The 16,833-nt window shown below is 40.6% G+C and overlaps 1 protein-coding gene across 6 annotated transcripts in view; it reads right to left on the bottom strand.

Moving 5' to 3' along the window:
- Positions 1–16,833, bottom strand: part of zbtb7b (zinc finger and BTB domain containing 7B) — a 24,518-nt gene extending 7,685 nt beyond the window's left edge. For 2 of the 6 annotated variants that reach the window (XM_061262474.1, XM_061262484.1), the window contains exons 1-2: positions 16,520–16,833; positions 12,438–12,535 (exon numbers count right to left, since the gene is read on the bottom strand). Coding sequence is in view for 3 of the 6 variants with exons in the window: in XM_061262447.1 (XP_061118431.1) it covers positions 1,427–1,489 (63 nt within the window). In the remaining 3 variants the exon portion in view is untranslated. Of the gene's footprint in view, positions 1–1,426; positions 1,662–7,940; positions 7,994–12,437; positions 12,536–16,128; positions 16,232–16,519 lie in introns of those variants that run through there. The other 4 variants (XM_061262447.1, XM_061262457.1, XM_061262492.1 and 1 more) reach the window with 3 other exon arrangements.

Below are 16,833 nucleotides of genomic sequence, written 5' to 3'. Positions count from 1 at the left end.
TCCACTTCTCTTTACTTCTCCAACATTTATTAATTCCATTACTCTACATTTTTGCTACCTTTCCCTATTCTGAAAAGCGTACGGCTTCTTCATTAACTCCTTCTCCTTCCATCTCACCAATCACTCTCCTTTTTTCATTCACATTTTCCACCACATATTCCGCTCCCCGTGGTGTGTGCTTTCGGCACGTCACATTTATCGGCATTCATTAATGAATTAACCCCAAAACAAAATCTGAAAACCTGTGATACTTCTGCGATAATCTGAAACAAATGTTCAGTGCATGTTGTGAAATTAAATATTTAGCTCAATGTGCTGAACTTACCCATCTTTATAGTACGGAACATCAACACTAATTTAGAGCTGCACAAAGCTGTTTTTTTATTACCCAGTTGTATCCATTGGAGTACATTATTGCATACTTCAATGGTTAAAAAGCCAGTTGCACTCACCTGCCTTCTGGGCAATAAAAATGTCATGAATGGTGCATTGAAACCAGTAAATCATAAGAATGGTTAATAGAGTTTATGGTTTGCACTCATGAAATGAATTGTTTGTTTGACGCGTTCTCTCTTCAGCACTTGGCCTTCTCCCGTGTGCAAACAATTTGTATGCAGTGAAGAACAGTTGGTTGCACACAAATAACCATGTTGCATACATAAGTAGAAATGATACCAGTAAGTTCTCTTTCAATAAGATTTCTCAAATCTAGTTTGACGTATACTTTCTAACTTGATTACATGGCACATTAAGTTCTCGGTAGCTCAGTTGGTCACTGACATTGGCACAGAACATTCAGCAGTTTGATTCAGCCACTCTATTTTGCAGTCTCCCTCTCTTGCTCTACCGGCTCAACCTCTCTCCCTCCCTCACACCTGGGGTAATTTTCCATTAACAACGGACCCCCCCCCCCCCCTCCCCCCACCTTCCCTCTGTGTCTTTCCTTGCCACAGCAACCAGTTGCCCATTTGCTATCCCACAATGCTTGGTGAGAATTGCCTGAGGGAGCAGCTCAACAGATACACATTCTGTTCACCTGACTAACCTGCTCCACAACACCCACCCCCAACCTTTACACATACACACTCTAGGAATGAAAGCTCCTTGAAACAGGTTCAATATTTAAGGTCACAGTTACAGTTACATCAACATATCACATTCATTTGCATAGAGCCCAGTTCTCACTGAAAGCATAAAAGGATTAAAGTAATTATCTCATGGCTGTGTCTCCCGTGCTTAGTTCCTTCCCTCTTCCTCTCAGACTGAATACAAAGCTGCAGTGCACCTGCAGTAAAGTGAAATAAAACAAGCACTGAACTCAAACGTGAACCAGGCACTTAACTGTGAGGAACCAGACTAACCCAGGCTGTGCACCCGACCCACCCTCCCAATCCGTGCCAGATACTGAAGCCGAAGCGAAGCCTACCGTGCCAGCCCTCATGGCTAAGTGTGATACGGCGGAGTAGGGTCGAGTCTGTTTCTGTGTCATAGCATCAGTCTCACTCTTTTTCTTCGTCCCTCGTTATCACTGTCTCTCTTGTTCCCCTTCTTCCTTTCTCTATCTTTCCCCCTTTCTCGGTGTCTCTCAGTCTCTCTTTTGAAAACGCGCTTGCGGCTTTTTTTTTCAGCTTAACCTCGGTGTCTACTTTTGTGTCGTTTGAAAGTTGGGTATCACGCTCATCCTTCGGGATCCCTACTTCTGTCTTGCTCACTTACTTTCTCGCTCGACCTCTTCCTGTTTTCTGAAAAGAGGGTGTTTGAAGACACAGAGAACAAGATGGAGAGAGACCCCTCCCCCCTTCTCGCCTACGCGCCCCTCCGAAATATGTTGGCCCGTTCCGTCATTGGCGATAATGATCGTCGAGAAGAGAAAAGCAGTCAGTACGAAAAATATCGCCCCTCACCTTCCCCTATCTTCCTCTACACTGGCTCATCATTGGTTCTCTAGAAATGTAGGCCTCATTTATATATACCCTTTATTTGTCTGATTCATTTGGAAGACCCATGTAGCTAGACACATGTTTTTCATAAAAGCACTGTGAAATAATGTTATTCTTTGACAATATACTGTAGGTTATGAACAAACCTAAAAACAGCAAAACATATGCAAAATTATAAAATTGACAGACATTATACTGTGCTAGGCAAAATTAATATAATAGTATATATGCAAAATGGAACCATGAAACTTGTGGCTGTATCAACTCAACAGAGATTGTAACAAAACCAAATGATTGTTATTACAACCCCAACAGTAATAACCGTGTAGTAAGAGTAGAAGTAACAAATGAACTAGGAACTACAACAAAACATGAAATAGTTTTGTAAAAACTGCAATTTCCACAACAGAAAAGGTGATTGGAACTGATGTGTGCCGAGACAAACACATCAGCAGAAGTTGAGAATTTGAGGAGATTTAGCCAATGCATCTCCCACGCCTGTGAGCGAGCAAGCAGCACGCTGGAAAATAAACCAGACGGAGACCAAAGATAGCTCTCAACAAAAGGTCATGTTCCCCACAGCGCGAACATTCGTTGTACCGGGACAAACCGCGGGGTTAAATGGGAAAAGTCCCCGTCACACGTGTACGTGTGCGTGTGTGCGAGTGTATCTGCGTGCTTGTGCGTATGCGATGCATGTCGACTTCGTTTCCCTGTCAACTTGAAATATCAAACAACAACGTGTGTTCAGTATGAACCGCTGAGAGGATATGGAAGCATGTGTGGTGTGCAAACATGAAATCGTGTACTTGAGACATCTGAATTAATTACGTGCAACTGTAAAAACAAGATTGAATCAGACTGGTCTTCAGTCTTCTGACAGAAAAGAGCATCATCATCAAAACCGGACTAGTTTTTGTCAAATAGTGAGTTTCAAGTTGCAATTCACTCTCAAGCTAATTTAGTTTGAGAAACAATACTCTTTCAACAATTTTATGATGCATATTCCATTCAGAATACCAGGGGCAACCAGCAATTTAAGTAGTTCATAATAGATGCTTTTGCAATCTCAGGTAAAAAGTTAATAATGAGAAAATGAATGAATTTGAATTTGAATTAAATCCGTAATCTTAATTTTGGTGCTATAATATAAGGTGCTAGATACCATTAGCTTTCAGGCAAACTAAGCATTAGATACGCTTTAGTGGTAGGAAAAGGCAATGAGCTGAATGGCCTGTTCTCATAATTGTTGTGTTATGTTAATTGATTTTTAATATTTGAAAGCAAAGATTACCGTTTATACAGGGAACATGTGCAAACATACAGGAAAACTATATACTTAGATTTCAATATATTTACTCTCATGTTTCAATGTTTTTTATTTAGAAAACAATTTTTTTCAGAAAACCAAAATTATTGGCACCCCTACCAAATATTGTAAATAAAATCAAACCAAGCGAAATTGGCAGTACAATTTTACTTACATTTGGTTAATCTCAGTGTAAAGGAACAATATTGTGTCATTCCATCACTTCCTGTTTCATTAGAGAATAAAAATTATGTAACAAGCATGCAAAATCCCTTTGTCAACCAAAGCCAAAGAACTGGCAATTCAGAAGACCCAGATGGTTATTGACCATCAAAAGTCGGGTAATGGGTACAAAAACGATTAAACATACCATTGTAAGTGAAATAATAAAAAGGCATAAAACATATGGACGTAAAACTTGGCAGGAAGATGCAAGTGCCTATTATCTCTATGGATGGTACGAGAGATGCTGAAGGAGGCCATAAGTACCCAAAGGATCACAGTTTAAGAATTGTACAGATTGGTTTAGTCATGGGGTCACCAACTCTAAAAACAAAACATACAATGTGGCACCTCCATACCAGCAAACTCTTTGGAAGGGTGGCACAAAGACAGCCCTTACTGAGCACAATAAACCAACATCTTGAGTTTGCCAAACCTCATTGAAATTATGACTGGTAGAGAGTGCTACGATCAGATGAGACCAAAATTGAACATTTTAGCCATCAACATCAGTAGGAGCACCTCATACCAACTATCAAAAATGGTAGTGGGTTAGTGATGTTTTGCTGCCAATGGTCCAGGGGTACTATTTAATTCAACAAAGTACCAGGAAATCTCAGCAGAAAATCTGGTTGTCTTGGTCTTGTTAGACTGCCCAGCAAGACAATGACTCGAAGCATACATCACAATCCACACAGAAATGGTTAAGTAAAAATAACAGCCATGTTCTGCAGAGGCCGTCTCCAGACTTAAACCCCTGATCTGAAGAGTGGGGTATCCCAAGGATATCAATGATTCTGAAAAATGGAGGAATGGTGAAAAATCCCTCCAAATATGTACTCTAACGTTATCACAAATTATACAAAAAGACGTATGGCTATCATCTTTGTCAGCGGAGTTGTATATAAAATAAAATTCCATTGAATTATTAAAAAAGCACACTACTTGCATGTTGGAAAATAAAGCTTATGTGAATAACTATTATTATGCTCTCATTTTATCTCAAAATTTTATTTTGAAGTAGAAAAATTCTCCCTGCTTTCATTATTTAACCATTACAAATATAATTATTATGCAGACTGCATTTTATCTGTAGCATATTTGTATGAGATCTGTTATTGTAGTTAAATATTCTAACAAGATAACGGAGTCATCAGACGACATCATGCAAGTAGGAGCATGATATAATACAACAAAGACAGAGGAATAGCAAGAGTGCGTGGTAAGTTTTGTTTCATTTCCGGTATATACAAGACAAATCCTGACTTCAGCGATTTTTGTTTTTCTATTTGTTTCTTCAGCTTCATGTTTTCTTCTGCTGCCGTGTTTTGGTAAGAGGTACAGATTCTTTATAACTTAACCAATCAGACCTGTGACACATCTTCTCCAAGACTGACAAACAGAAAAATGAGAAATGCATATATGTCAACGCAGTGAATCACGCAATGTAAAAGAAGAAACCCACAAGTAAAGTCCTTCACATATTTCACTGCCAAAAATGTCATCTCTTCAAAGGATTTGTTCACCATTCAATATTCTGACATCCTCAATTTGATTTAAAGTTTCAAATGAGCTCACACACTGACTGCAGCATATCCCTACTGCACACTGACTGGGCGGCCTGTAGCGTAGTGGTCAAGGTAAGGCAAGGCAAGGCCGGTGTAGCCACAATAAGATCCGCACAGCCGTTGGGCCCTTGAGCAAGGCCCTTAACCCTGCATTGCTCAATGGAAGGACATCCTGCTTAGTCTAATCAACTGTACGTCTATAATGTAATAATGCAGTACTGTACACTATACACTGACTGCAGCATATATCCCACTGCACACTGACAGCAGCATATATCCCACTGCACACTGACAGCAGCATATATCCCACTGCACACTGACAGCAGCATATATCCCACTGCACACACACACACACATACACACACATGCAGTCTGCATACAGGCACACAGTACATACATGGACATCCACAAACGTGCATGCACACACACACACACACATGCAGTCTGCATACAGGCATACAGTACATACATGGACATCCACAAACGTGCATGCACACACACACACACACACACACACACACACACACATGCAGCCTGCATACAGGCATACAGTGCATATACATTGATATCCACAAACGCACATGCACACACACACACACACAAGCTAGTTCAGCAGAATATCAATAGAAAACCCAGAAGACGGGAAGGCTTGTGAGGGCTTGTCGGTAAACACCCACTCATTGTACACCCCCAAATTTCTGCTTCCCTCTCTGGACCTTTTCTCAATTTCTCTTAGTCACTCGGTCTCTGATCAGTTTTACTTTTGCAACAGCTCGGGCCCTTCCAAAGTTGTTCTCTCTTTCTTTCTTTCTTTCTTTCTTTCTCTCTCTCTCTCATCAAAAACTGCCAAACAATAAGAAATGCAAAACGTATAGCAATCCAGAGACTGCAAAGGTTCTCACAGATATCATTTATCTTACAGGCGAGTATTCACAGAAACTGGCAACAGATTTAATACAGAACAATTCAAGCTAAAACTGCTTCAATCCTGTGAAAGACCACAGGCCAGCAACAGAACAGTCCAAGGATTTACTTTTGTAAATTGTGTTGTCTTTGAAGGACAAAAATGTGCCTGTTTTATTTATCCTAATTACATATATTATATTCACATTCCAAAAGTCACCAATGAAGCACAGATCCAACTGACAGGTGCGATTCGCTTTTAAAAGTGAAATATAAAAGGCAGGACTGAGCCCAATAGTCATTAGCCAGGATGTCCATCTCCCTGACTGCTGTACATGCCACCAGTCAGTCAGCTGCTCAGCTGCTCTGCATTTAGCCATGAACCCTATTCACAGGGACTTTTATTCTGATGTGTAGTGGCACCAACGTTTATTTATTTTCTTGTGTCTATTATGTGAACAAAATTTTAAAAAAAGTAAATCTTTTTTAATTGCATATCTTTGTGTTTAAATATATTTTGTCTTTACTGCATTAAAAATAGTTATTGTGAGTTATTGTGGGTTTGTAGATGGCAGCTCTTCGCTCCCCAACAGTTTTCTCTCTATCTCTCAGAACGGATTCTCGACACCCACTTTCTTTCAACAGTTGAGTTATTCGCCTCTTGCCGTCAATATGGTTTCCTCATCCCCAACTTTCTCTTTGCTATAGGTGCAGTGCTTAAACTCTTTCACTCCAAAAATGTGTGTGAAAGGTGCTTCATGTTCGATCACATCATTTTTCTGAAGCCCTATACTTACAGAGGCACTCTGAAAACACTTCTCCGTCCCTTTCCAGCTCCATTTCGGGCTCTCCGTCCCTCATTATTTTGTCAAAAGCTCTCCTAATCGAAACTTAAAACGGATTTTCGAAGAAAGAACGTCACTGCTTCACCACATAGAGAAAGAACAGTGGGGGGGGCATTAAGTTAATTTCCATCGCCTTTTCTGTCAGGTCCTGCAGGTTCCCTCACAGACACAATCACATCAGGTGTGTGGAAAAAAGGCCGTTATTTTTCAGCGGAAGGATGTTTGTTCACCATCACAGGGTGTGATGAATATATACACTTCAGTGTCTTAATGATTTCCTCAGACGAATAAATTAGTGTAATTGTATAGAAATATCCACAATCACACACACACACACATCCTCTTGAGTGTAACTATGCTGCCCTTTTACTGATAAGGTCATGCATATCTTCATTTAAAATGCATAACATAACAAGAATATGAGTAAAATAATCAGCGTTAAATCAGCTTTGCTTGAGTAGATTGGACTATGTATATTGTAAAAGAAAAGCTTTCATACAAAATCTTTTTCAAAGAAAAGATTTTTTGACATTGATATTGATGACGGACACTTTACACAAGCAAACACTATATATGACCATGTTAATTCCCCTCAACTGAAATTATGATGAACGTAAAACAGCACAGCTTACTACAATACACTTCAATGTTTTCAAATAAATTAATGAGTCACTTAATGGCTTAGGTCTAACTGCTCTGCTGTTAGACCATATTTAAAAACAGTAAATTGCAGCAATAGCACTGAAAATGCATCCTGAGATTTGACCAATAAACCAAATAAATATATGTTTAAATATAGTTAAAGTATGTGGGGACTAAATAATACACAAACCAAACATATACTCACAAACATGCACACAGAGCACAAGTCAAAACTGACTCTACCCTTCACTATTTTAACACCAGTACTTAGCATAAACAAAACTCCATCGCATCCTCAACAATTATATAAGACGTCCGGAATCTAAAAGACAACACTTGCACAAGCATACAAGATAACATAGGTAAACCACAGGTACGACAAGTTGTTCTATGATTTTCCAAAACACAGCAATGCAATACAATGAAAACAACTACTCTGTTCCATGCAGAAGAACAGAATCTAGAACACAGCTAGTGGAAAGAATGAGAAGGCAGGCTTTGCCGCTCGTACCCTTAGCTGTTCACACGGCCCTCTTGCTTTCCCTGCTTGGGTCCTCATTCTCGCAAAACACTCAGGGGTTTGGAGAAAGACTTTTCTTGTTTGTTAGAGGTGGGTGTAACGAAGAGACAATAACAAAGGAGGAACAGAACAACCCCTCCCCATGCTCAGCCACACATGTGCACCTGACATGGGCTCCCCTGTGCTGGGCTCCAGACCCCAGGTTACAAGCCTTATCTTAATAATATAATATAATATAATATAATATAATATAATATAATATAATATAATATAATATAATATAATATAATATAATATAATATAGTCATAAACATGCCTTTGAAAATGAGGCATGTGATTTAGAAGACGTCTCTCACCAAGTGAAACGTGCAGCACATACGAAACCCCCGGTGGTGTTGAAAAGGGTGTTTGTATCTCCACAACCATACATTTTAAGTCAGTAGTGCAGGCATGAAAAGATGTTTTCAGTTAGAGAAATTCATTAAGGAGGGGGAAAATGAATCAATCCATGATGGCAGGCATTCAGAGCCCACATGTTTACAATAGGAAGAGACAGTCATAATGCAATCAAAACAATTGAACCAAAATAAATACAGAAAAAATGATACTGCATTTACATGATCATATCAGTCTGCACTAGTCTCTCTGTAAAATAGCTCAAAAACTGGGGGAAGTGCCCTGTGTCAATAAGTCACTACGTACAATTAGTTTGTATCTTAGAAGCTGACAATTTGAGGGAAAATGTTTCATTTTAATTGTAATTTGAATTTACATTTCCCCTGTAAAAGTGGAAGGACACAGAGGAACATGACCACTGTAATAATTTTTCGATGGTGCAGTGAAGACAGAAAATATAAGTTAAATCCTTGTGCAAATCCTTGTTAATGTTGCCTGTAGTGTCATGAGTTTTCATTCAAAAGCACCCATACTTCAATGGACATGATCTAAGAATTTCAGCCAGCTGGGGTATGTTTTTCACCGAAGTTCAAAGATAAAAGCTTCACATATTGAGGCTTTCCTCAGTTGCTGTGAGATACAACCTTACCCCCTACGGCCTACAAACCTTTAGCATGCATAATGAATTTAAAATTGTGATTTACCTTGAGTGATTAGCATTACTACCTTTAAAAATAAAGCAAGGGGATAACTGGGTGAGGGAGAAAAGGATGAGGGGGGGGGGGTCTGATTTCAGGACTGGAGGCTGACAACAGAATGGCGACAAGGCAAAAAAAACCCTTCTTTTTTTTTTTTAAACAACCAGATTCTTCGAAAACGTGCACGCAAGAAAGGGCGAGAGAGTGAGAGGAGTGAGTGCGAGTGAGTGAATGGTGGGTGGGAGATAGAGAGAGTGATAGAGAGAAATGAGGGGGTTTGATCAGATAGGAAGACAAATCTAACCTCCAGAAATCTGCGGCAGGGGGAACGATGGAAGGGAAGACGGAGGAAGACAGAGATGGAGGGGAGAGGAAGAGAAAGAGTAAGATAGCGACAGGAAATTGTGTCAGTGGTGCAGGTGTGTGTTCATAGAACATGGCCTCACAAACGCAGACTATGTGGTAACACCAGAGCCTTGTTTCATTGGACGATAATCACAAATGTCACCATCAAATACAATGAAGCCAAATACAACTAATTGATTACAATTCCTCATGCAGACTTGAGAAGAGATTCAAATTAGCCAATATCCAAAGAGCCAATCTGATATTAGGAAGAGTACATCACTTCCCCAGGAGATAGTGTACACATTTATATTCATAATGTGGACCCAGCAGTGGAACATACTGTATGTTCTTAATGCCACTTTGTTATGCCTTAAATTTACAGGTCATATGACAACGTATGAATTATGTTTTATCATGCATTTAACTTCTATGTAACCAAGACATGCGTTTAGGATGGGGAATCTTTTTTTGTATGGCGTGAGAATAATCTTATTTACAAAATTTCATATTTTGTCTTTGCAAAAGACTTAGGCACTTGTATAACACTGTACAGATAAGATTCTTTTAAAAAGAATTCAATGAAAGGTAATAAACGTACTATACATTTTAGTAATCTGGCAGAATAGTTCAAAACTGAATCAAATCAATATTTTTTGCGACCACCCGTCGGCATTAAAACCGCACCTCTGAGATAGCCAACGCTGTCCTGCAGTTCTATAAGATAATCAGCAGGGAGGTTGTTCCAAGCATGTTGCAGACTTTGGTTGGCTCCTTGCTTCTGATCTCAGATCAATGTAAAAAGTAGTCAATTGCTTACAGTACTATGTTACTTTTTTTAAATTAAAAATGTCTCTGTAAAATTAAAAACATTTGGAAAATGAATATTTGGAAATCTCAAAAATCTCAAACACACAAAAAAAATAAACATACATATAATAAAGTCTAGGGTGTCTAAGACTTCTGCACAGTACTGTATATTTTATATATTTTCTACTTATCCTTCAAATTGTCATTACATTACATTACATCACATTGTATGTGTATCAAATAGCATGTTGATACAACAAAAGACGTTTCTTTAGAAGATATCCAACGGAAGGTAATGCACTTATGATGGAATATGATGGAAGGTAAACTGACTAAAATGACACCAAAGAGACTTAGTCGCTCAGCATTATCACATTATATTACATAAATAATTACAGAGTTTGCCTATTTAATCTGGACATCTATATTTCTGCTAAAAACATGATCTTTCTTGAAAATTACTGACATTTCCTTTCATGGTGTGTCACCGGACCGAAAAGTGTGAAAATGCAAGCAATACGAAATACTGGTGTGTGAGTGTGTAGGCCTGTGTGAGGGGGAGCTGACAGAGTGGTTTCACACCCAGTCTCTCTCTGTCTTTTCATTCATTTCATCATTCTGTTTCTATCTGGTCAGCAGTTTTAATGTACACCCCCCACCCCAAACCTGAGTGGGAACACACACACATGCACATACAGTATACACGCACACGCACAAGCACACACACACACATTCCCACATCCACAGAACAGAACAGTGGGCAAGGGTTTTGAGAGACGGAATTAGCATTACAGAAGCTGCTGAGTTTGTACAGTTCTCTCTTGTGCCTTGCACGCTTTCTGCCAAAAAAGAAGAGGGTTTTGCACGACGATGTTGCGAAACCAACTGATCCTGATCAGTTTCCTGTTCCTGTCGCCTTTTAACAGATTTTAAAAAGTCTGCCTTCAAAGTAAAATGACAGAGAAAAGGCTTATGAAGGATAGACCATGGATAAAAGTGGTGATAACAGTTGACATGAGGAACGGGAAAGGTAGGGGGAAAAGAGACAGAGTGGGGTAAAGCCAAGAGAAAGACGATTGGAGAGAGAGGAAGCCATGGGTGCAGGATCAAAAACAGGTAAGCTGTAAACAGTGCCCACCTCCACAACAGACATGTCACTGCTTTCATGGGTTAGCTTTCTTTCTCCAGTCTAAAAAAAATGTTTTTATCAATGAGTCAGTTTCTTAATCTAAGGCTGAATGAATGCAGATAAAGCACGGAGGCCAGATGCTTCACTCCGTGTGTGCCTTTAGCAGAAGTAGATGAGCAAGGCTTCCTGAGATGCCCAGTGAGGGCTTTGGCCTCAGCGACACGGACTGCCTGCTGGTGGTCACAAAGTTGTCAATATGACAGAAAGTTCAGATAGAAACAGAAGTGCCTGGCGTTTACTTCCTCTATTGTAACAAGCTTTAAGAGGGCGGGGGCACGCTGTGGGACATGTTGAAACTCTGATGGCCGTACCTCAGGAGGGAACAACTGCCTGGATTCACTTCTTTCTTCAAGCTTTATTTATTTATACTTTAAATTTGAATATATATGTACCAGATTTCCTTCTTGATCAAGCATACCAAATGAAGGCAGGGGTCCTGACAAGATAACTGGCCAACAGATACTGTACATAATACAACAGAACATGTATTATACACTATGGCCAGATGGGCAGATGGGGGGGGAGAAGTCAAAAACCTGCTCGGAATGGGAATTGCTGATGCAGTAACAGAGGGGGAACTTTATCACCTCCCCCTCTCTCTCTCTTTCTCCTTCTGTCTCTGAAACTGAAACCCCCAAGTGCTAACAGGGGGAATTTACATGGGTCCACATGCCCTAATTCAGAGACTTCCTGGAACTGTGTGTGTGTGGGTGTATGTGTGTGTGTGTGTGTGTGTGTGTGTGTTTGTTTTTGCTACCTTCCCCGTCCTCTGACAGCCCACCCCTATCTGACAGACTGACACAAAAACATGCTGTATACACTTCCACACCAAACTGTTTATAGAGTTTTTGGTTTACACACTTACACACATATACATATACACATACACACGTACACACGCGCGTGCACACAGGCACACACACACACACACACACACACACACACACACACACACACACACACACGTCTTTCTCATCTAATCTCACAGCAAGCGTGTTAGTAACCGTAAGATAAAATCAGTAGGAACGGTCTGCTAATCACAGCCCTTACCTCCAGTCCATAAACCCAAGAGAAGATGATTCCCTGCTCCTCGCCCCTTAGTCTCTGCCTCCACTCCCGTCACCCAACAGACAACTGGCCTTCTGTGTCTGCAAGCAGCAAGAAAGACCTCTAGAGGATTAGTCAAGACCACAGTGTCCCAATTTTATACAAGCCGCAACACACCAATTTACATTGCGCTATGGTGTGTGGGTCATATTAATGCTTTCATCATTGCCGTTTCGAAGAAGAAACATATTTAATTTCAAACAAAGCCTGTACAGATTATTTATTTGGACAATATGCCTGTTAGTACAGTATTCAACAGACCTGGGTATTGATTCAAATACTTTTCTGTGCTAGATTGAACTTGCCTGGTGCAACTGAACCAACCAAGAGAGGGTTTGCACTTTTTGAGAGCATTTCATACAGTGCGTTCCAATACACCAGGCAAGCTCAGTAAAATGTAGAAAGGTATTTGAATCCCAAACAATTACGTATTTGACTGAGGTCTGGTAGGCAAGCAGTGGGCAACATTCTTCATACCAGTTACCCATCAGCTGTGCACACCCCAGTAGCCTTTCACACACATACACTGATATTGGGCGAGTGATCAGTCGACACATTCATTCATTTCTAAAGTGTGGACAGACAGTGTTAAGGGTCCGTGAGCACAGGAGGAACAAGGGCAAAAGACCACTTCCTGTCACCTGCAAGGCGAAATGCCATAACAATAAGCAAGGGGAAGGAGCAGACATCAGCACACGCGATGATCCACAGAAACTCCTTAAAAACCACCCACACAGACCGCATCATGTTTGACCTACTTAACATTTACCATTCTGTAAAATACCATGTCCTCCCCCCACTCAAAGTCCAGGCAGGGGCTGGCACGGCACAGCAACAGCAACCCGGTCAGGTGGTGAAACGCAAAAACACACTCCACGTATCCCAACACAACCCAGCCAACCCTCCCACCTTCCCACACAAACACGCTCAACCCCCTACCACTACCGTCCGGTATTTCCTGTTGGCAGATTAAATCATATTCAAACTGCTGCAGCACAAAGAGAATGTCCTACCTGGGAACCCTCCCAGGACTTATGACCCACACAATAACAGAATATTCATCAGTGCTACAATTCCACGTGAAATGTCATCATGGCAAATATTTTGATTAAAGCATGCACACTTTACCAAATACACAGATTGCGGCTCTTATGCTGTCATTTTGATAGTTTTCAATTTCATTTCTACACAGGCTCCAAAAAATTTTTTATAACCTCATCCGCATTTAGTTCATTTTAAGGAGGAGGTGGGTTCATTTTATGTTGGACTGAAAAGCCCACACAGACTACAATATACAAACAGCATGATAGTAATTTTTAGCTGCATGTGTAGGTCTACATTGCACTTCTGCACCATTGCTTTCCTACCCGCAGTTATTCTCATCGCTTTCCTACCATCATTATTGCTGATTAGGCCCTCATCACTGCACTCCTCACACAGGGAGCTGACAGGCTGCAGCTGGTTATCTGGCTCTCCTTAACCCACTGACAGTGAGGGAGGCTAAACTGTTTAAACAAGACCAGTTAAGTCAGATTAGGTTGTTAATGGCCGGGGTGGAATGAAAACCCGCAAATAACGCAACCCTTTGAGCTCAGTCGTGACCTCAGAACTTTTTTGTGTTGAAGAAATGTTTTGCTCTAAATCTTTAAAGGTATTATTATTATTGTTGTTGTTGTTGTTGTTGTTGTTGTTGTTGTTGTTGTTGATGATGATGATGATGATTACGTTATTATTCATTACGATACAAGGGTAACATACAGGTTGCACTTCATCAGTTTTCACTCCTGGATATTTCCTAAATTATTTAGATTAAAATAATCATAAAAAGATCGAGATCTAAATCATGCCCACTCAAAACACAAAATATGCTGTAGGCAACATCCATCATACCACACCACAAAATGCTGACACACCCAATTATTTCCCACATCTGCCCACATAGCCATTTACCTTTGAAAGACCAGCATTCAACATGAACACTGAAAAACTGATTCTCCTCAACTATGCACAAAGGGTTTTGCATATTTCAACAAAAAAAGCACAATTATTTAATAGCATAAATATGATGATTCAGATGAGGATATTAATGTGAAATGAAAAAGAAACTGGGGTTGCACAAAGATGAGCAGTGCTGGTGTTCCCTTGTGCAAGGCTTTTCAATTTAAGTTATCCAATTGATCAAAAGATGAAAAATAAATTATCCACTCATCTAACAGAAATCAGCAGCAGGTGGTAGGCCATTGGTTCGGGTTCATACATCACATAGACAACCAGGCGTCACCCAGGGAAACTCTGGTGTGAATAAAATAAAACCAGTCCATATCAAATCAGAGAAAGACGCAATTATCAAAAGCCACTCGGCCAGTGTGATTGGTGGGAAGTCACATTACACTTTAGTTCTTTGCGTCACCCCATACCATGAACGTATTTTAATCGGTCTGTATCTTAAAACACTTTGAACAAAAATACCAACGTCTGTAAGAACTCCTTAATTGCACACATTTTCTTAGCTGGTCAGTTGCAATGGTGAACAAGTTGTAGGTTGAAACGACATTGCCAAAGAGCAAACCCAACTAATTAAGTTAATTACACAAGTATCTAAATTAAGACATCCTATATGAGAGAGGGAGATAGGGAAGCCACCTGGAAAAGGAGGCGATAACAGGATTGAGAGAGGGGCCAGGTATGGACAAAATAAGATAATTATATGAATAAGGCTTCGTCCACTGACAATCATTTTGGTATGTCAAATTATTACTTATGCGAAGATGAAATAACTGAAAAAATGTCGCTTCCTTACCCAATAGAATAAATGTCAACGGAATATTCATCATAAACTACTCTCATATATCTATTTCTGCCCACGCGTATCGGGTGGTGTATTAATTGGCAAAGAGAACTCTATGCATAAAAACGCCGAGGAATTCCCAAACTAAACAACTAAACAATCAACAAATTTCGTAGAAGTGGATCTTGGAATAATTGGACGTAAACTTGCTGTGAAGCATTCATTTCCATTTGTCCTAGTTACTTATATCCGTGTGGTGTGTTCGATAGCATCCTGCTAATATCCAGACAAACGCTAATACTATAGCCTACAGTGTGATTTGGAATAGCTGGAGTAGACTACACACAAGCAAACAACAAAATCCTGTCTGCTAGTTTAAAATAATTTGCAGGAAAGCGTAGAACCATGAACTACACACACGCAAGCTTTTGTCGATTCTAGCGACATTAAAAGAGGCACACGGATGAGCTGCAAGCGAGTATAACAAGTTCAGCCGGTCCGTCAAGACAACTGAAGGCGAGTAAGCATAATTTTACTCCGAGGAAGTAACAATGTCTCCATGTATATCTCTTTTCAAAGTAAACATAAAAAATGAGAGAGGTAGCCAAGTTAGCCAAAATAAATACTATTGCGTTGAAGACTAAATGCATATTGCCTGCGAACCAGGGAGGAACATCAGAAACTGCCTGTTTACTGTTGCAAATAATAATGGGAAATCGTACATCAGCATTACGCTGGTGATGTGCGTGTTTGCAATTTTGGTTTTGGGTGTCAGCCGGTTTTCAATGCTATAATTAGCAGGCAGGACAAGTAATACAGTAGCCTAGTCCACACGATCTGCCTCACCTGTCCGCCGACCACACAGGTAAAAGACAAAAATAGTAAATTGTAGCTAGCTACTCTAACTAAAAGTTAGGATACGCATCTCTGCATAGACATGTAGCTCAGTGTAAACGCTAATAAATAGTCAGCTTGCAAGATAGGAAGAAATTAGGCTACTGTCTACACGTCAGACGGGAGTTACCGAACACCCGTGACGTGGGTTAGTCCTCCCGTGACCCCGGTAAGGAGTGTGTGTGCGTGCGTGTGTGTGCGCCTGTGTGTATGGGGAGGGGGGTAGTGCTAGTGGCTGGGGGTGGCGGCTATAAAATATGGGAAAAGACCGACAGAAAACCCATTTCCAATACTGCAACACAGCACCACGAAAGCAGGTAGACAGAGATGGAGAGTCGGTTACCTGTGCGCCGGTTTGTCAGAGCGGTTCACCTGTGTTGTCTTGTCTTGTCCCACCTGACCGGCTTATACTTCCTGGAATCAGACTCTAGTGTACCACCCTGTCTGCCCCCCCCCCCCTGTCACTCCCCCGAAAATACCGCTCTCTCGTCTCTGTCCACTGTCTTTTTCTCTCACTGTGGTGCCGTTTTACGCAGGTGTTATCGGGGGGTCTGTGTGTCTGTCACTGTCGCCGTTTCTTGGTCCCTCTTTCGACTCTCCATAGACCGCCAGCTCGCTCACTATACCGCCCCCCCCGTCTTCTCTGGCCCACTCCAA

This window comes from Conger conger, chromosome 1 (genome assembly GCF_963514075.1).
Source record: "Conger conger chromosome 1, fConCon1.1, whole genome shotgun sequence".
NCBI lineage: Eukaryota > Metazoa > Chordata > Actinopteri > Anguilliformes > Congridae > Conger > Conger conger.
This window is presented reverse-complemented; position numbering and strand designations above follow the sequence as displayed.